At 54.0% G+C, this 18,706-nt stretch overlaps 3 protein-coding genes across 18 annotated transcripts; 1 reads left to right on the top strand and 2 right to left on the bottom strand.

Moving 5' to 3' along the window:
* Positions 1-1,014: 1,014 nt before the first annotated feature.
* Tcea2 (transcription elongation factor A2) lies at positions 1,015-7,937 on the top strand. Of its 8 annotated transcripts, XM_050151228.1 has the most exons (10): positions 1,082-1,357; positions 3,004-3,066; positions 3,324-3,429; positions 4,205-4,295; positions 5,534-5,664; positions 6,098-6,154; positions 6,463-6,617; positions 6,692-6,838; positions 7,472-7,543; positions 7,746-7,937. In XM_050151228.1, the coding sequence occupies exons 1-10, from the start codon at positions 1,289-1,291 to the stop codon at positions 7,752-7,754; spliced, it is 900 nt and encodes a 299-aa protein (XP_050007185.1). In that variant the 5' UTR covers positions 1,082-1,288; the 3' UTR covers positions 7,755-7,937. The 8 variants fall into 8 exon arrangements, 7 of the variants coding, with proteins under 7 accessions (XP_050007181.1, XP_050007186.1, XP_050007187.1 ...); XR_007593415.1 differs by having other exon boundaries at positions 1,015-1,357; positions 6,692-7,543; XM_050151230.1 differs by lacking the exon at positions 6,692-6,838 and having other exon boundaries at positions 1,061-1,357.
* A 169-nt stretch (positions 7,938-8,106) lies between these two features.
* Positions 8,107-13,885, bottom strand: Rgs19 (regulator of G protein signaling 19). 8 transcript variants are annotated; one of them, XM_050151231.1, is made up of 6 exons: positions 13,749-13,885; positions 11,255-11,359; positions 10,984-11,105; positions 9,608-9,682; positions 9,283-9,517; positions 8,107-9,202 (listed from the first exon to the last, which is right to left on the bottom strand). In XM_050151231.1, the coding sequence occupies exons 2-6, from the start codon at positions 11,282-11,284 to the stop codon at positions 9,011-9,013; spliced, it is 654 nt and encodes a 217-aa protein (XP_050007188.1). In that variant the 5' UTR covers positions 11,285-11,359; positions 13,749-13,885; the 3' UTR covers positions 8,107-9,010. The 8 variants fall into 8 exon arrangements, with proteins under 8 accessions (XP_050007188.1, XP_050007196.1, XP_050007195.1 ...); XM_050151239.1 differs by having other exon boundaries at positions 13,620-13,754; XM_050151238.1 differs by lacking the exon at positions 13,749-13,885 and adding an exon at positions 13,604-13,628.
* A 1,580-nt stretch (positions 13,886-15,465) lies between these two features.
* Lkaaear1 (LKAAEAR motif containing 1) lies at positions 15,466-17,607 on the bottom strand. Of its 2 annotated transcripts, XM_050151211.1 has the most exons (3): positions 17,123-17,607; positions 16,879-17,001; positions 15,466-16,802 (listed from the first exon to the last, which is right to left on the bottom strand). In XM_050151211.1, the coding sequence occupies exons 1-3, from the start codon at positions 17,510-17,512 to the stop codon at positions 16,743-16,745; spliced, it is 573 nt and encodes a 190-aa protein (XP_050007168.1). In that variant the 5' UTR covers positions 17,513-17,607; the 3' UTR covers positions 15,466-16,742. The 2 variants fall into 2 exon arrangements, with proteins under 2 accessions (XP_050007168.1, XP_050007167.1); XM_050151210.1 differs by having other exon boundaries at positions 15,466-17,001.
* Between the last annotated feature and the right edge of the window lie 1,099 nt (positions 17,608-18,706).

The following is an 18,706-nucleotide window of genomic DNA, read 5'->3' as shown; positions in this document are numbered from 1 at the left end:
GGCAGAATCAGAGTTGGAATGGAAGCTGGAGAGCTGTATTTATCCATCACTGCACCTCTGGAAAAGCTTTGTTTGTTTGTTTCAAGACAGGGTCTCATTACGTAGCCCTAGCTGTCCTGGAACTCACTATTTAGACCAGGTTGGCCTCGAACTCACAGAGATCTGCCTGCCTCTGCCTCCCAGGTGCTGGGATTAAAAGTGAGCACTGCTATGCCCAGATCTCTTTATTTATGGTCATAGTGCCAGGGCCTTGTGTGTGTAGCTAGGGTTCTACCTCTGAGCTACTTCCCGAGCCCTTGCCTGTTGTTTTGATCTGCATCTCCCTAATGGCTAATGAGGTTGAGTGCCTTTCACAGGCTTGCTGGCATGTACGCTTTCTTTGGGAACATGTCTGTTCAAATCCTAGTGCTGTGGGACAGGGTGCTGAAGATGTCATAACTGATTAAATGGTCAGCCCAGGCCATCTGTCAATTCCGTTTGCACCCTGGCCTCGTGGTCACTACGGGTACAATTCAGACACCTGTCTTTTGGCACCACAGAAGAGGAACAGGATACCTCTTTTCCTTGCCTTGGCATGGCTGTGATGTTCCTGCGACACTGACTCACTGTCTGATTGTCCTGCTTTGTTCTCAGTGTATAATGTGAATGGGATGATCCTGATCACAGCCTCTGCCATTCTCACTTAACAGGTTGGGAGACGAGCAGAACCTGGGATATACACCCTGTGAGGTTGACTTCAGAGGCTGGATTCTTGCCCAAGAAGCCTTTTCAGAGAGTTGGGGGTCCACACAGCCCAGTGTGAGCCGCATCTGCGCAGAAGCAAGAACGACCTAAATTTGGCTTGGCAACGATTGGAGTGTGTCAAGTCCAACCGGGCGTAGGTTGAGCAGAGAGGTCCCAATGCCACGGAGGCGGAGGCGACCGGACTCGACCAGCGGAGGAGCACAGCCTCGCCAGCAAGCGGCTCAGAAAGGGTTTTGTTCAACACCGCAGCGCAGTGGCTTATCTTTACTCCTCCCCTCAAGCTCCACCCTCTCCCCAGCTTTCAGAGGGTGTGTGGGGCGGACGTAAGGAGGAACTATCTTTTCCAGTGGGTCGCGCGCCACGCGCCACGCAGTCGTCTGGGAGTTGTAGTCCCGGGGGCGGAGACTTTTTTTTTTTTTTGATTGTGTTGCACGCGGCCGCCAGGGGAGGTTTGGACCGCGCATCTAGGCGGCGGCGGCGGCGGCGGCGGCCGAGGTCGGGCCGGGAGGCTCAACTGGCGCAACCCGCCGCCACCGAGGTGGTGATGGGCAAGGAGGAGGAGATTGCGCGGATCGCCCGGAGGTTGGACAAGATGGTGACCAGGAAGAGCGCGGTGAGGGGCGCGGGCCGCCAGGACCCTGGGGCCCCCGCTCCGCGGAGACCCACCGAACCCACCCACGGGGAGAATGATACTCAGACCAGTCGAGACCCCTGCCCCGGGCCCGCCCTCTACCTTGTCCTGGGACTACTGCTTCGCACTGGACTTCAAGTTGACTTGAGAGCCGCCCACTGGCCCCATCGCCCAGCGGTGGGCGCGTGCGTTCTTAGTCCAGCCGTTGTCTCCCATGTCTGCCCCCACCCTCCAGAACCAGGTTTCTCTAATACTCCCCACCCCCAACCCCGTTTAGGCCTCAGGCAGCAGTAAGCCGGTGTGGGAGACAGTAGATTCCAATAAGAACCTGTATCCTTGAGACCCTTGTAGACCAACTCTGCCCCTCGTCTTGCTCCGAGGCACTGTGGGCTTGGCAGTCTAGCCCGCCTTTCGATCGACCCTGGCCACTCTTGTAACCTTTCAGGAGCATCCTTAGAGGACGGTGGCACTTGCATCTTTTCTTCCGTGGGTGGGAAGGGACCAGGAGGTAGCCTTAAGGCTAAGTATGACCCGCCCATCCGCGGCACCAATCCCCGGGGCAGCCCAGATGGTGGCTGAGTCATGTCTGTAGAGCCTCCCCAGGTCTGTACTTGGAGTGGAGGGCTGCAGGACAGATTTTGGGGATGCCCCCAAAAGGATTGCCTTGGGTTCCTGTTGTTCAGGGTTGGAGGGCTGGGGTCTACTCTGCAATCACCTGCACTGCAGAGGCTTGCTGGTGCTTCTTTCCTCTAAGGGTGTTAAACCCAAACGACAGCAAGAGTGGAAAGTCACAGACAGGACTGTACAGTGGAGAAGGGAAATGACAGAGGTTCCAGGAGGTTGCAGCAACCTGAGAGGCTGATTGGTGTACAGTCTCGGAAGCAGGATCCGCTTTAGGGCCACCAAACAAGGCTGCATTTTGAGCAGATAATTAACACAGATTGGAGGTTAGCTCCAGACCCTCCCATTGCCTCTAGTATGGAAGGTTTGAATGAGCTCATAGTGGCAACCTGGAGGATAGCAAGCACAACAGTGTTGGGTGTTGGAAGAGTCTGTCTCGGTTGTAGGAAGGAGGAATAAAGCTTTGAAGTGCCAGGGAGAAGAGCAGTCTTAGGCAGAATGAGGGTTTTAAGGTAGGAAGAGGAGGAGCCTTCAAGGTGCAGCCTGTCTGTAGATACTGAAGAATAGAGCTTGGCAGGGGAAGAAAACCAGGCTTGTCTGTTAAAATATTTGGAAGTGCTGCACTGACGGATGGGCACTTTGAGGAGGCTGCTCTACCACTATGGCACAGATGGACTACGGCTAAGGAACCTGAGTTATATCTCTGAGTGTCCTTCCAAGAACTGGGGCATATTTTTTTTTCTCTAGTAGTTTGCTCAGTGACCTGATGTGGTTACCATGAGGTCTGGAGGTCACCACAGATGCAGGGTGAGAAACCACCCGATCTTTGAGAACACTGTTAAGCTGTTTGCCTCAATTTCTTTCCTAGTGATGTACGGCCATGTACGCAGTGCTCTGGTCTTCTTAAGGTAGAGGAGTGGCTTCCTTCTGACACATAAATTTTCTCTCATGATCAGGAAGAGGTGGGATTGTTTAATGCCCTTTATGAAGGCCGTTTTCTCTTCCAGGAGGGAGCCATGGATTTGCTGCGGGAGCTGAAGGGCATGCCTGTTACATTACACCTGCTCCAGGTAAGCGCTTCCAGTCCTGGTCTAGGATGGTTCCAGAGACAGCAATTCCAAGAACAGGGCTCCTTATATGACTCCCACAAGGCTTAGCTGGCACAAACAACTGTTCTAAGGAGAGGGTTTCTGATTCTCTCTGGTGATCAGTGGGGTGGGAGGGGGGTGCTTGCGAGAGGTGTCCTTCTGCCCCTGCCCATTCCCTAGCCCTTCCCTGTGGGAGCCAAGAGCCCCTACCACCTCTGACCCGGACACTTGTCTTGCAGTCCACCCGTGTTGGGATGTCTGTCAATGCCCTGCGGAAGCAGAGCTCGGATGAGGAGCTCATTGCGCTGGCCAAGTCCCTCATCAAGTCCTGGAAGAAGCTCTTGGGTGCGGGTCAGAATGTAAAGGGTGGCTCGTGTTGCTCAGTACAGCATAGAGTGCCGGCCCTGCTATGCTTACTCAGGCTGTCTGGTTGTGGGATACAAAACAGGCCAGAAAGTGCCCATCCCTGGGCTGGAAGTGAATGAGGATGATGGCTGTTATCTGTTGTGGTGGGGAAGGGGATGGCCTGGGAGGGTGTATGCCTAGGAGGAGGTTTTCAAACTGCAGGAGGTCAACAGAAAAGGAGGCCCAGATTAGGATATTCCAGCTGAAAGAGGAGGAGGTGGGGCCGCTACCTATCTATGCAAGAGGTGAGCTAGGCAGACAGCAGCTATTTGTGGGGACAGTGGATAACTGGGCTGCGGAGATGGCAGCCATTCTTGGGCTTTGTCTACAAAGCTCTCTGAGACAACTCAGGATCTGCCCCTCCTTACAGTCGTCACATGGCTGTCGAGAGGCTAGCAGTGTAAGTTTGTCCTGGTCCATAGTTCAGGCTTTGGGCAAGGCCCTGCCCATGTTGTCAGAAGAAGCCTTTTATGAGGCATATGCAGGTTCAACCTGAAGAATCCCACAGCAGCTTGCTTGAGTGAGGCTTAAGGAAGGTGGGTCCTGAAGAGGCTGGTGGGCTTGCTGGGGACTGGGAGGAAGGTCAGGTGGCCTCCTGGTACTTTGCTTGTCTAATGGCTTTAAGCAGTGGGGATAATGGCCAGGTTGAGGCTGGGCTAGCACCTGGCTGCCTAATCCTGACCAGACTATACCATTCGTTTTCTGATAATGGCAGATGTTTCTGATGGCAAGACCAGGGATCAAGGGAAGGGCACGCCTCTGCCCACATCGTCCTCAAAGGATGCCTCAGGGACTGCGGATCTCAGGTAGCATATCTGAAGGCAGGTATATACATTTCTGCCTCTTGCCTCAGTTTCCTCAGTGGGAAAAGAAGGCTGATGTCCATTTGCCTGGACATTCCCCTGAGGGAGAGGCCCTCTCCAGGACACCATTTATAAGGTTAGCCAGCCTCATGATGGATACTGCCCCACCCACCGAAGATATCTGGCTGTGTCTGCCTGGCTGTCAGTGTCATTGAGACCTTCAGTAAGGAGGGGCTACCCAACAGGAGCTGGCCTGGCCCCAGGCTCCCTTTCCTGCATCCTTAGACCCTATCTTTTTGCTGCTCAGCAGGATTGGTGAATGGGTCCCTCATGCAAATGCTATTGGAGCTACAGGTGGGCACAGCCCATATCTCCACATTCAAGTGTTGCCACACCACTGCCTTAAAGGTGGTCAGGGCAGACCTGTTACCATGGAGACAAGGGGCACTGTTAGTCACAGGCCATGGATGAGAGGCTGCTTTGATCAGATGGTAGCAGTGGCCAGGCCATAACAGCCTATGCTCTGAGCTCTAGCCTAGCAGTCCAGATATAATGTTATTATGTCCTGAGCTCATTAGCACGCCTGTACAGATGATTTTGCTCCAAAAAGCCCCCTGATGCTGCTGGTTTCCAGAGGAGAGGGCCTGGTGGGTGGGTATAGCATGACTGTTGGACAAGCCTTTCACTGAGCCCAGACCTGAGATCCTTGCCCAATTTCATTTGTGTTGTGTGGTCACCTGTGACATTAAGACTTGACTTTGGGTGACTCTCCACCTCATCTTTACTCCAGGCAACCAGAAGTATCTGCCTTATTCTGCCATTAGCAGACAGGTGTTCACAGCATGGCCCATGTCCTGGGTTTCTTGGGAAGCAGACACTGGAGCTAGCAAGAATATCTCAGCCCAGTTTGACCAGAGAGCACTGCTCAGACACAGAGTGTTGAAGGCTCTGGCATCCACTTGGGGAGTGATCAGTGATCCACTGTGGACCTTCTAGCCAATGCTATTCTCTGACGAGGGCAGAGCACACAAGCATTCTAGGCTGAACTAAGGATGGACCTAGCTGGGGTCTGTCAGGATAGAGCAAATGGGCTTTGGGGGTCAGCATGGCATCTGCATTTTCTTTTCTGGGGATTATCACAGAGAGGGCACTAGGTAGCCAACAGTGGTGTCCAACAGCTGCTGGATGCACAACTTGCCTTAACAAGCTTAGTCTGAGCCCAGCTGGCTTTGTCTCTCTAGCTGCAAGAAGCCAGACCCACCTAGGACCTCATCCACTCCGAGGATCACCACATTTCCTCCAGTACCCATTACCTGCGATGCTGTACGAAACAAATGCCGTGAAATGCTGACTTTGGCCCTGCAAACAGACCGTGAGTATTGCAAACTCTGGATTTTGACACTTCTCCAGATTCACAGGGTGGCCTGGACCTCTGCCTGCTTTCGAGGTTGCTGCCTGAGAGATAACACTTTCTCTCTCTTGTTTGAGATAAGGTTTCTCTGTGTAACAGCTCTGGCTATCCTGGAAATTGTTTTGTAGACCAGGCTGGCCTTGAATTCACAAAGATCCACCTGCCTCTGCCTTCTGAGTGCTGGGATAAAAGGCATGCACCACCACTACCTGGCAACAGCTCTTCTCTTTAGCCCACTGTGACTTAGGGAGGAGGTGGGGTTTTGGAGTCATCAGAACACCTGTATGTTGGGGTCTCCCAGGAATGCAAGTGCCTTCTAGAGCTCTGTGCAAGCAGAGGGGTGGCAGGTGGAAAAAGCCAGTGGGGGGGGACTAATGAGGGTTCCCTTTTGCAGATGACCATGAGGCCGTCGGTGTAGACTGTGAGCATCTGTCAGCTCAGATCGAGGAGTATATCCTTTGTACAGTGTATACAAGGTCCAAGACTTCTGGTAGAATCTTTAGGCCAGTGAGCTGTGCTTCTCCAGTAGTTGTTAGACACCATTGGCAGATTACCCAGCGCTCTCTTGGGGTGGTCCCCTAACTTTACCTGGGCCATAGATGAGTAAGGGGCTGTGACTACTTAATATATAGATCTGGGCCTCAAACAGGAACAACACTATAGCCCCTCAGTTCCCCACAGGGCTTGAGTGGGCAGACTCATGACTCCAAGGAGGGGATGGAGCTCAGAAACCTCAGATGCATCCTTAAATACCCTTACGCATCTTCCTGGACGTGGGAAACACAGACATGAAGTACAAGAACCGTGTGCGGAGCCGAATCTCCAACCTGAAAGATGCCAAGAACCCTGGCCTGCGGCGGAATGTGCTGTGTGGTGCCATTACACCCCAGCAGATAGCCGTGATGACATCAGAGGTGAGCCCCAGTGGAAGGGCTGGGGCAGGCTGTTTGTATAGAGCTGCAGGCTGAGCACTTGGCCCCTTTATCAGGAGATGGCCAGTGATGAGCTGAAGGAGATCCGTAAGGCCATGACCAAGGAGGCCATCCGTGAGCATCAGATGGCCCGTACAGGTGGCACACAGACCGACCTGTTCACCTGCAGCAAGTGCAGGAAGAAGAACTGCACCTACACGCAGGTTGGGGTCCACTCTATCTCCCTTGGCTGGGACCTCAGGGCATACCAATCCTCTCCATGGATACCACCTTTGTCCCTACTTCTCCTGGTCTGGGGCTCTGTGCTAGGGCTAAGTGGCTTGGTCCTGCCCAGCTTGGAGAGACAGGAGTGTAGTCTTCTGTTTGGCAGTGGCTGTGGGACCTTCAGACCCTGCTATGGAGGTGGAAGCTTAAATATTTTCGGGAGACCATGTGGATTCCAAGATATACTGGGGACTTGGGAAGAGGGAAGTGTTATTAAGATGCCTTATGGAAGCTGCCATCATCTGTAACAGGGCATGAGGGGCAGAGCAGCTGTCTCCACTACCTGTAAGGACTAAGCCCTGTCATAGAAGGTTTTCTCTTCCGTCTCCCAGATGACCAGGGCCACTGGCATCTCTGCTGATCCTTTCAATATATAGACCCTCCTTTGGGAATTCTGTACTTAGCCAACACTCTGGACTCTACTGAGCCCAGTTGTTCAGGCCCACAAAGATCTCTGTTGTGGTGATCTACCTTCTCCATAGACTTATGGAGGTTTTAGAAGGTTGAGGTCACTGGGAAGTTTCAAATCAAGTCAGCAGTAGAGATTGGGGATTCAGCCACCCACCTTACAGGTGCAGACTCGCAGCTCGGATGAGCCCATGACCACTTATGTTGTCTGCAACGAGTGTGGGAACCGCTGGAAGGTAGGTGGGTGGGCCCAGAATGCTCACCTCCAGTCCAGTCTCAGAATATATTGGACCTGAAGTAGGAACCAGGGCCCACTGTACCGATAGCCTCCTGGGAGTCTCTGGGGAGGAGCCCCATGCCTGTCCATCCTGTTACTGCCCTGGGGGGTGGTGTGTGTCATGTGGGGCCTTGGCCAGACACTTCCCTACCTTCCTGCAGTTCTGCTGAACCCTTGTACGTACTGATGTGTTGTAGTCCTGGCCATGGCTAGCATTGCCCCCTCCTGCAATGTTCTTGGACACAGCTTCTCTGGAGATCCCCAGAAGGTGGCATGCCCTGTCCCAGCCTGCCTGCCTGGTGTGCACCTTTCTGCCCTTTGTCCCTCATTATTAAATGTTTTCTTTTGCCTTCCTCTGGCCTTGCTCCTGGTAGGGACTAAACACTGGCTCCAGCTGGGTCTGTCCTTCCATTGCTGCCTGGGCTCAGACAACACTTGAGCTAAGCTGCCTTGGGCAGTGCAGGCAAGAACATGTCTGTGATTCTAGGATACTGGTGGTCTGCTCATCTGTGTCCCACCATGCTGACTGTGTGGGACTTGTTAGAACAGGACCTTGCCCAGTGTTCACCCATCCTCACCAGACACTGCAGCCCAAGGACCTGGTACCCTCTCAGGATGTTTTGCTCCATCCTTCACTCTGCTCACCACATGGGGGAGGATGGTCTCTGGGCTGAGGTCAATTCTAGCTTCAAATTGCTGAAACTTCCAGCAACTTGAAGGACTAACGTAGTGGGTGCTTTGCTTTATTGGACTCATAAGATGAAGATGACATTGTACCCAGCTACCTTGAGGAGGCCAAGCCTCTAGGAAGACATCTCACCAAGTACACAAGGGTTTGGGATAATCTGCAGTTGCATCTTAAGCCTTTGTGGAGCACTGACCCACTTAAGAGTTGAGGCCAGTTCCTAGAGCTATACCTTGGGCAGGGCCCAGAAGAGTCTGGTGGATGATCCTCTTCTCTGACCTCCTACCCCAAATGTGGGATAAATGGAAACTTGCTTTTAAAGGGTCAAGAATACTATATCATGTTTTTGGCATGTGCAGGAATACAGATGAATGTGAAAGCTTTCTTTTTTCTTTTGATAAAATGTACAATAAGGACATGTTTCCAATTTTAAAGTTCATTAACATATAAAATATAAATGGGCTCCTTTTTTGAGCCTGACTCTGAGGTCCTACATCTGGTTCTGCGGAATAAACAGTCTTGCTACAAACCTGTTGGCACAGAGGTTGTTCTCTATGAGAACATCTCCTGGGCACGTGACTGGAGGGTCTGAGGCACCATCTCGGAGAACCCCCAGCTGGAACAGGCTAGGGCAGAGCAGAACATTGCAGTTGCCACTGGGACTGAGTCTATATCCAGCCAGATGGGGCAGGGTTAGCCCCTAGTCTGCCCACAGGAGCAGGGCATCTGTTTGGCAAGCACCTAGGCCTCAGAGGAGGACTGTGGGGCCCCCTGGAGTAGCAGAGAGCGGTAGGCGGGGGAGGTGAGGAAGCGAGGGTAGGAGTCCCGGTGCATGAGGGTGTAGATCTGCAGCTGCGCATCATCAAACGTGTGTGGTGATGGCTCTTGCATCTTCCTGTTGATGCCTTCTCGCACACGGGAGTCCAGGCTCACCTATGTGGCAGGCACCAAGGTCAGGAGGTGGGGCGGGGCCCTTCCCAGGCCACCCTCACTTATCCCTGCATCTGGCGCACCTCCTTGGGGGACAGGATGGACACGTAGTCCTCATAGATAAGTCGCGCCTTCTCGTCTACCACATGTTGGTTGGCCTCTGCTTTCAGCTCCTCACAGGCCAGCCAGAAGAGCATGTTCTCTTCGCTGTATTCTGTGCGCAGGAATGCCCGGAATACACTGCGGCCCGTGGGGCTATGCATTAACTTGTCAAAGGACTGTGCCCAGCTCTGTACTTCCTCAGGACTTGGTGGAGTGCTGCAGGTATTAGGGCCGGGCCATGTCAGAACTGAGACGTGCACACAAACACACATACACGCATGCACACACAGTGATGGCTGTACTCACCAAACTTCACAGCTGGGGAGGGGTTGCAACTTGCTTTCCCGAGAAGCCTGCCACGCTCGCTGCCGTTCTTGGTTCCTAGTGGCAAATGAAAGTGGCACTACCTTATGCAGTTGGGTTCTCCACACACCACTCTGGCACGTGGTTGCCTAGCACCAGTAAGTCTGTTGCAAGGAAGGAAGCTCCTAGTGTGAGCCTTCTTCACATCCTCTTGTTCCCCCACTGAGGCCTCTTTCCTGGTCAGCAGCTGGACTGTTCTGGTTCCTGGTATCACTCCCTCTCTTTGGACTGCTGGGTAGAACCATACTCCTTAGCCTAGTTCCAGATCATTCTAGAGATCACTGAAAAGTCTGCACTTAAGGCCTAATATCAGCAATATGACTCGTTGGCTAATGTAGGGTAAGAGCCCCTCCAATGTGTCTGTACCTGTCTGATCCTCCAAGGGAAACTTCTTGTCAGTATGTGCTCAGTTGGCACAACGACCATCTCATTCCCACACTTGTGGAGACAATTCAGTTCCCACCAGACCTGGCTTCTCAGCAACAATACAGCTCAAGCTTCCAGTGAGCCCTACCCATTCATATTTCACTCCTTGAATCTTGCTTATACATAGTGCTGGGTGGCTTGCTGTTCAATAGATCCCTCAGTCTGTGTAGGGTCAGATTGCTATAAGGTAGGAAACTACTCCTGCCATCAGACACCCCCAAACCTTAAATACTTTTCTGTCCAGGGCCAGCTGTTCCCTTACCCAAGTCTCTTCTCAAATGTGTCTTCAACTGCACATAGTCTGGGGTCTGGGCAGCTCTTAGTGGTATAAACAGGTTTTGGGTAAGAGCATGGACACCACTTGCTTGGCTCTTGAATGTAATACCCCAGCATACCAGGTTTAAAGGACACACGAAGGGGCTGGAGGATTGCTCAGTGTTAAGAGCGCTCGTTCTTTCACAGACCAAATGCTGGCTCTCGACCATTTGTAACTCCAGTTCCAACACCTTCTGGCTTTTTCAGGTTCCAGATATGCCACAGAGACATAATCAGGCAAAATACTCAGACACATAAAATTTAAGAGCCATATAAAGTCCCTTAGAGGATCTGGGCACTACTATCAGCCAACAAGACTCAGCAATCTCTAGACAGGGCAGTGCTGTGGCTGGGGCACCTGCCTAAAGCTAGTTTCTTGGAAGCCTCTGGAGGGTCTAGGGAGCAGGACTGGGTCTGAACCTTAAAAGCCACCTCATCCCACCCCTTCATGCTTCTGTACCTCTCCCATGAGCTGCTCCCCAGGTCTACATACCCGTTTGGTGCTTTATGAACCATGTACCCCTGCCCAAATGCCCTGGGGTCTTCCCAGTGCAAGCTACACCCTCAAGTTCACATACCAGGAGCAACTGCAGCAGCAGCACCAGCATAAACAGCAGGGGTTGCGACTGGGGGGTCCTGAAGGGGCTGCATCATGGCTGGACATCAATGGGGGCCTGTCTGCCTCCTCTGGTCCTGTGTGCTGAGGAAGAGGGGGTTGCCTCAACCTCCACTCCAGAATTCACTGGACCCTATGTCTCTGCCCACCTGCCCAATGGACTGTGTACCCAAGGTCATGACATTTTGGGCCTCAGGTGTCCAGGAACCCAATTAGAGGTGGGAAGTGCCTACCTGTTTCTCAGCCTCATGTGGGGTGGGCATGGGTGGGTGGAGGGGGTTGCCAGGTTCTGTGGTGCCAGCTCTGGATCTTCAGTGCAGTCTGGGAGTCTGCTGGATCTGAGAAGAACATTGGAGTTCTGACTGAGGTCTGTGACCTGGACCACCTTGTAACTCTGCACCCCACCTCAGGGAGAGGTACCTCAGAGGGAGCTTGGTCAGAGCTCTGCCAAGTCTGCATGCTTACCCCATATAGAGGTGCCGGAGATGGGGATACTGCAGTTGGGCCTCCCATAAATGGCTCTAAGACACCCCCATCTGCTCAGTCCCTGAGAAGCCGGAAGCCTGGGTTCCTCTTTCTTGGCTTCCGGCTCCTGGCCCCTCCCAAGAGGACTGGAGCTACAAGCTGGTATGGAGGTGGGTAGAGATGCTACCCAGATGACTGCAGAGGGCTAGGTCTGAGCATTGAGTACTTGAGTGGGCCTCAGAACGACTTCCCGAAAGTGAGGAATGGGGTAGAGGGGGGTATGCCCTGAGGAGGTGTGTACGCAGGTAACAAGGTTCTTTGGCCCTCGGCTGCCTCAGACACTCCCATTTAGGATGCAGAAAGCAGGGAATGCTAACTATGGAAGCTGGAGTGGCAACGTGGGAGGACCAGCTGCTTAGTGAGAGCCTTGGGCTCTTCAATGGGTTTTCATAGGGTTTATCATTCTTGATGTTTGGACCACACTTTTACGGGGGAAGAGGCGGGGGGGGGGGGGGGGTCTAGGAACCTCTCAGGCCACTGAAAGCTGACTTCAAATTCCAATGTCCCCAGGAGAAGCATAAGCTAAAGCATCCAATTAGCATGCTGGCAGCGGCTTTGAACGCCTCCTCTCTCCCCAGCCTGTGCCCATTTCTGTCCAAGATGGAGGCCATCCAGGTTTTAAGATCTCTGCTCTGTCCACCTTCCTCTCGTCAGACTGGGGCTCACATTACTTTCTTGATGAAATTCACCCCCCTGTAGCCCCCCTCATCCAGCAGAGGTCCTTTAATCCTGTTCTTCCTCAGCTCTGTCCACTGAGGGTGTAGCCTCACCACCTGACTTCTGAGATGATGGGTTCCCAAGTCTCCCAGCATGCAAACCAGGACACAGAAGTAGCTTGGGCTGTACTTCCCTGGGGCTGAGCTTCTAGGGAAAGGAAGGGGTGTGGTAGCCTGAAGTCTCTAGGCTCTCCAGAGTTGTCCTTCATACCCTCACCCTGAAGACCACCCCGCGGCCGATGTTCCATCTCCAGTCAGCAGACTGGACAGGGAACAGCCTAGGGTGTGGGGCCTGGATGCTGTGGTCCACTGGGGGCCTGCCCTTTTCCCAGCTGCAGGTTCTGGCTCCTTGTACCCATCAATGGTCAGTTGGGACCACCCACGTCGTCCAGGGTGCTCTTGACTACTGCCTCCCTTCTTTCTGGGGAAGGGGAGCCCAGACTCTGAATTAGGGTTTTCCTGCCCTACCTGCGAATATTGGAGGGCTCCTTCCCTCCCCAAGCCTCCCAGGCGTTGGCCCCCCAAGTCTATGCAGAGAGACCAGATGCAGCAAATCTGGTCTCTGAGGACAGAAGCTCCCTGGGGAATGACTGCGGAGTTGCTCCACAGAAGAAAAAAGAACGTCCAAGCCTGCCCAGTCCCTCCCCCTAAACCCCCCCCCCCGCTTAAGAAAATGGGGCAATTCCAGAAAAAAAAGTCATAACCTTTTGGGGGGGCTAACGGGTTCCATTCCCACTTCCATCCCACACTGTCATTGTCCTACCTGTACCTCCATGGCAGGCCAGACCTCTCTCACCATGGCGAACCCTGCTGCCCAAGCCCACCTGAGGAGTGGTAGGCCCCCACCCAGTTCCTGCTTTCTGCTGGTGGGGTCATCTGGAGGTTGGTCTCTTCTCCGCGGTCCCTCTCGCAGTCTCTGACTGCCCCCACCCCTTTCTTAAGGAATTCGCCATGGCGCCCCACTCACCAGCGACCTAAAGGCGGATGGGGGCGGGAGGGCCAGGTTCGGTCTGGGCCCCACCCTGGCTGCCGAAGGGGCGTGCTCTAAAGCAGCAGGGACTAAAGTCAGACAGCAAGATGTTCTCCTGGGTATTCGCGAGGTAGGAAGGCGCACAGAATCCCGCTCAGGTGGGGACGGGGAGTGCAACATTCACCCCTAAGGCTTTCCAGGCCGAGTGGCTAGAGGACCTGACTCGAAGGGTGGGTAAGGTGGTGGATCGGGTGTCTTGTCTGGCCCCTCCCCACTAGGCTAGCGGGCGGGAGACACGGAAACCTGGGTTCTTCCGGCCCCCACCTCTAGCAATTACTTCTCAAAGCTCCGAGCTGAAGAAAAAGGGGAACCTGGCTGCGGCTCTACCTCCCCCACGCGCAGGGGGTGGGCTCCGGTCCCACCGCGACCCAGGTCCACGTGGACCGGTTGCTGAAGTCCGGGCACAGCCTGCATCTACACCGCCGGGGCCCGTCCGCGGTCCAGCGCCGCACTCACCGCCGAGTCCCAGAGTCACGCCGTCCGCGCGCTCCGAAGTCCTGCTGGTCGCCGGGGAGGGGGCGCAGGCGTAGTGCGCAGGCGCCTCCGCGGTACTTCCCCAAAGAGAGGGGCCGGGACTTCCTCGAGCCCCAGCGCCTGCTCGCCCGCAGTGCCCCGCCCCGCGCCCGCTCCCGCGCCCCACCCGCGCTGGCGTGTCGTCCCGCGGTAGCGTGGCATGGTGACCCTGACACGATTGAGCCGGCGCTCCGTCTGGTTAGCTGGGTTTTCCCAGCCTTTCCTTTATGTGATAGTGCAGTGTGGGGCACCAGAGCTGAGCCCCCTGTGCTCCTTGGCTCGTCTGGATTTAGAAGAGATCTTTGGGAAGGACTGGCCTGTGGTACTGCCCTGTCCGGCCAACCCCTTCGCATTTCTGAGTCTGGTCTGTGTCACCCTGCTATGGAACTTACCCAGAAAAAGGAAGGTTCAGGAACTATATAGCTTGGTGGGCACTGTGGATGCAGGTTCTTATATCAAATTACCCTGAAAGTTTCTGGGGCCTAGTTGAGTCCCTGTTGACCCCTCAAACTGCTCCAAGATAGCCTTTTCCACAAACGGCCTTGCTCTTTGGCCAACTCTTCAGATCCCTTATGATTGGGTGCAGATTTGAATTAGATCATTATCCCAGCATGCTCTGGGGTATGGTCCAGGGACCCTGACCCTACTACTTTAGACTTGGTCTGTAGGGTGTATGTGGTTGCTTGGGCCATGTGGTTCCTGCTCTTCTTAGCACTGGAACACAGCCTGATCAGTTCAGGCGTTGGGATCTTGCTAACAAAAATGCATTTCAATTGTACAGGTTGTATGTGCTCAACACACAAGTCAGAGGTACAAAGCAAATACTTCACAAGATCCCTTCAGGCAGTGGGACAGAGGCAGACAGACTTAACCTGGAGCTGACTGCAGTGGACCAGAATGGGAGACACACAAGAAAGGGATGGGCTGAGAGGTGAGGAGGGCAGGATATGGCCATGATGTGCAGGGAGCCTGGATGAAGAGAGAATAGTTGAGAGCCTGGGGCTACCAGGCTTCCTGCAATACTGTGTGGGACTTGATGAATTGACCACAGAGCCCTTTGACTGCCAAACTGATGGATTCCAAAGCAAGGTAGAGGCTAGGAGCCCATCTGGACAGTAGTAGCTGCTTCAGATAATAGTCCTGAGAGGTGGGCACAGCTCAGAACAGGGAGGCCCGGTAGACATGGGTCGATAGCAGGTGAGACACCAAAGCTGATTCTGAAGCATGTGGTGTGGGCCGCTGGCCATGGGTAGAAGTCAGTGCATTCTACATGTCTGCTCACTTGCTCTCTGCCTCCCTGCACCTGCTCACCACTCAATTAACATCTAAATCCAGGAAGGAGAACAGGAGCTTCTGAGAGAGCAATGCCAGTGGGGTTGGAACTTTAACCCAATAAACCCTTTTCCAGAGCAGGAACCCTAGCTACTCACGAGCCCCACAGGTGCCTGAAGGATTTCCTTCAGACAGAGGGGTCCTATGCCACCTTCCTTAGCCTTCTTGGTAAACCCAAGAAACCCTCACTGATGTGGAGATCAAGTGGCGGTCTTTGTTCTCCCTCTGCTCTGAAGTGCTTATATGAATCACTCACTGTGTGGGACACTGCAGCGGCCCTAGGCATCTCTGTGACCACCAATGAAGAAATGCAGAGTCAGAAAAATGATGAAATAATGGCATAGCTTTACTAAATAGATGAAGTTTTTCTAGGCACTTAGCAAATCTCCAAGAGACAAATCCTGGGGTACAGACTCCAAGGAGCTTGCCCAGAGGAGCCCAGCACTGGCTATCATCTGGTGTGACTGTCATTAGAGGGCTGTATCTGGGTGTGTATGACCATCATTCCTGGATGAAGAGACTATTTTCCCTGCCCACAATCATGTCCAAACCTACCATTTACTGCTCTGCCATCCTTACCACTGCCTGAAACCCCCTCCCCTCCTCCTGAGAACTACTGCTGATTTGTGGGCGCTGCCATCTGGGTTTGGATCAAGGCTCAGGGCAGCCACAGGCCAGAAAGTGAGAAGGGTCATGTGCAGGGGGAGAAGACCAGCTGAGGAAACAGAGCCCGGGAACTGGCCCTCAGTGAGTGGACCACAGTTTTGATCTCTTTTTCTTCCATCCCTTCTGTTCTCTGTTTCATACAGAGCCAGTGGGAGCTTCCATGCAAGGACAGGGAGCTTTCTACCTCCTTACAGCTCCCACCTCTCTTCAGCCTGCTGGGTAGAGGCTGGGATGGAGGACAAGGCCAAGGGGCCAAGGCACCACAGGTTCTGCAAAGAGCCCATGCTGTGGAGAAGAGGAAGAAGAGCTGCTCAGAAACCAGGGGCTTTTCAGAGTCTAGTGATTGGAATGGGAAGGGTGGCTTCCTTCCTGTGTTCCATGTTTGGTGGACAAGTGGGCACAGGAGGCTGTTTCTGACGAAAGGGAGGCTGTGGGTGAGCTTTCTGTCCACCATCCAGGGACCTTGGCGAGGAGGCCCCATTCACAATCTGTTGGTCCTCTGGGCATAACTAACTGGACTCTCCAAAGGCCAGCTTTGGCTTTGCCGTCATTCTCCCTCCCCGAATGCCACCCCAGCCCTCAGGTGGAATGATCCAACTTTGAAGACAACCCTGATTTCTGGGGGTGCTGGTATCAAGGCAGGCTCACCCATATCCTTTCCCACATTGGTACCTCCCCTCCCCACTACCTCTATGGTCCTGAAGGGCACCGGTTGCCTGATGGAGGCAGGCGATTGGGAGATAGGATTATCTTAACGTCTCCTTACTTTGGAGAGCCATCACTGTGACTGTGGCTGTGGGAGGTGGCATCTAAGCTTGCCCTTCCCTCCGGGAGTCCAGGGGGAAAAGAAGGGAAAGACCCGAGAACCCTCGATGAGAACTTTATGTTAGAGGGTGGGAAGCCCTTGTAATCCTGGGGCTCTGTAGGCCAGGGTCACCGTCATCGCGGGAAGATGCTGCCATCTACCGCCTCTTCCAGGATTGTCTCAACACGCCTCCGCTGCGGAGAAAGGAGCTGGTGTCAGTGTGTGGCGAGGCACGGGGGCCCTCTCACCCGTCTCCGGGTTTGCCCGCACCTCCTGTCGGTCCAGAGGATCGGGGATTTTCGTGGGCTTCAGTTGGGGTGGTAGGAACAGTTCCAGCCGAATGGCGGCGCGCGCTGAGCCCTGCCTCTGGATCAGGAGAGCGATTTCCTCTGCCTGGGAACCGAGCTTACTGAGCAACCCTGGCGAGCGGGCCAGAGATTACCCGCCACCCGCCTCCTCCCGCCAGCTCGGTGGGCCCTACTTTGAGGACGCCTCCGGGAGGCCCTTTGCATACCCGCATTCGCGTGTAGCGCAACCTCAGGGCGCGGACTCGGCCGCGGGCCTCTGCGGCCTTGAGGACGCCCAGAAGCCGATTCTGACGCTCAGCGGGTAGTTCGGATGCCTGCGTCCAGGTGCGCGGGTCGGGCATGGAGTAGGGTATGTCCAGAGACTCGCGTGGAAAGATGGAGGCGGCCGCGCCTGCGTCGTCGAGCAGGTCTCCAAAGAGCAGGTGGCGGCGGCGCTCTGTGGGGGGCATGGCCGCCAGCCTCTCCTGACTCAAGGCCCAGCCTGGCTTCGGGGGCTCTGTTGCCCTCGGGTCCTTCCTGCGTTTCTCACCAGCTCCAGCTACTGGTGCACTCTTTTTGGCCCGCTCCCGTGTACCCTTTACTCCTGGGGATGGCATGCTTCAGTCTGTAGAAGAAAAGGGGGAACACTATGGCTCCAACTGTGTTCCTGTGAAACTCCTTGTAGCTTTCTTACTCAGATCCCTAACTGGTAGCCGACCCTGTGCATATCTGCGGTAAGGTGTGACTTCTAATCCTCTCCAGTTTTAGAAGCATACCCAATTTAGGGCTGTAAAACCAGACGGATGGTCCTGCATGCCACTGATGTTCCACAGCCCGCATCACTATGGTTAATGGGTCATTCAGCGTCCCCTAACTCTGGAGCCTGGCCCTGTACCTCCGTCCCTGGTCTTTGGTTGGGGGTAAGGTTAAGGGTATGGTCTTTCATGACTTCTTGGACAGAGGACCCCATCCTGAGAGTGTGTCTACACATCTCTGCTTGAGTGTGTATGTGAATGTGTGGTATTGCAGGTAGGTAGGTATATGTGTGTTCCGATCTGTGTGTAAGGATACTACACATATATACACAGAGAAGTTCAACCTCTGTCCTTCTGGCCCATGGGTAGAGATGTGGGGGAGCAGTACCCAGGGAAGAGATGACAAAGGAGGAATGGCTCAAAGTGGGAAAAGGAATCCAAGCCTAGCAACCGTCCCTGACCCACCTGACTTCCTGTAGGTGAGAGGTAGAGACATAGTTCTGTGCTCTCCCCTAAATTTTCCAACCCCTTGCCCACCTACCAACTCAGCATCCAGGCCTCCCCATCCCAAGTCCACACATCCTCATACTTTCTGCCTTTTCCTTGGGAAAATACTTCAGTTTTGAGTCTCTGGGTTTGTTGACTGTGTTGCTTAGCAACCTGGAGCCCCACCCTCCCAGCCTGGCAGTGTGGGTGCAGGAATTGGGGCTGTGTGTGTGTTGTGTTCTGTCCCAGGTCCTTTTCCATGGTCTCTTCGAAGTCACTGCGAGTTTTTCACACATGGGTCTCAGATTCACTGTCCTGGTCTTGGGGGCTGGCTTCTGACTCCTTGGAGCTAGCTTTCTGGGCAGAGCTCCTGCAGATATTTTTGTGATTAAGGTCCACCTTAAATCCTTGTGGGAACTCAGAGCCCCCTTTCACCAATTCTGGGGCAAGTTTGGGATCTCAGGGGTCTAGAGGTCTACCAAGATGAGACTTGAGTTTTGCTAAACCCTAACCCTGTTTAACCTTGGATGGCAGGTCTTAGAGTTCTATAATCTAATGATAACCTTGGAT

Source organism: Alexandromys fortis, unplaced genomic scaffold, assembly GCF_014885135.2.
Source record: "Alexandromys fortis isolate MF-2015 unplaced genomic scaffold, M_Fortis_MF-2015_v1.1 scaffold_27, whole genome shotgun sequence".
In the NCBI taxonomy this organism is placed as follows: domain Eukaryota; kingdom Metazoa; phylum Chordata; class Mammalia; order Rodentia; family Cricetidae; genus Alexandromys; species Alexandromys fortis.
The sequence above is the reverse complement of the archived record's forward strand: the minus strand, read 5'-3'. Positions and strand labels throughout refer to the sequence as shown.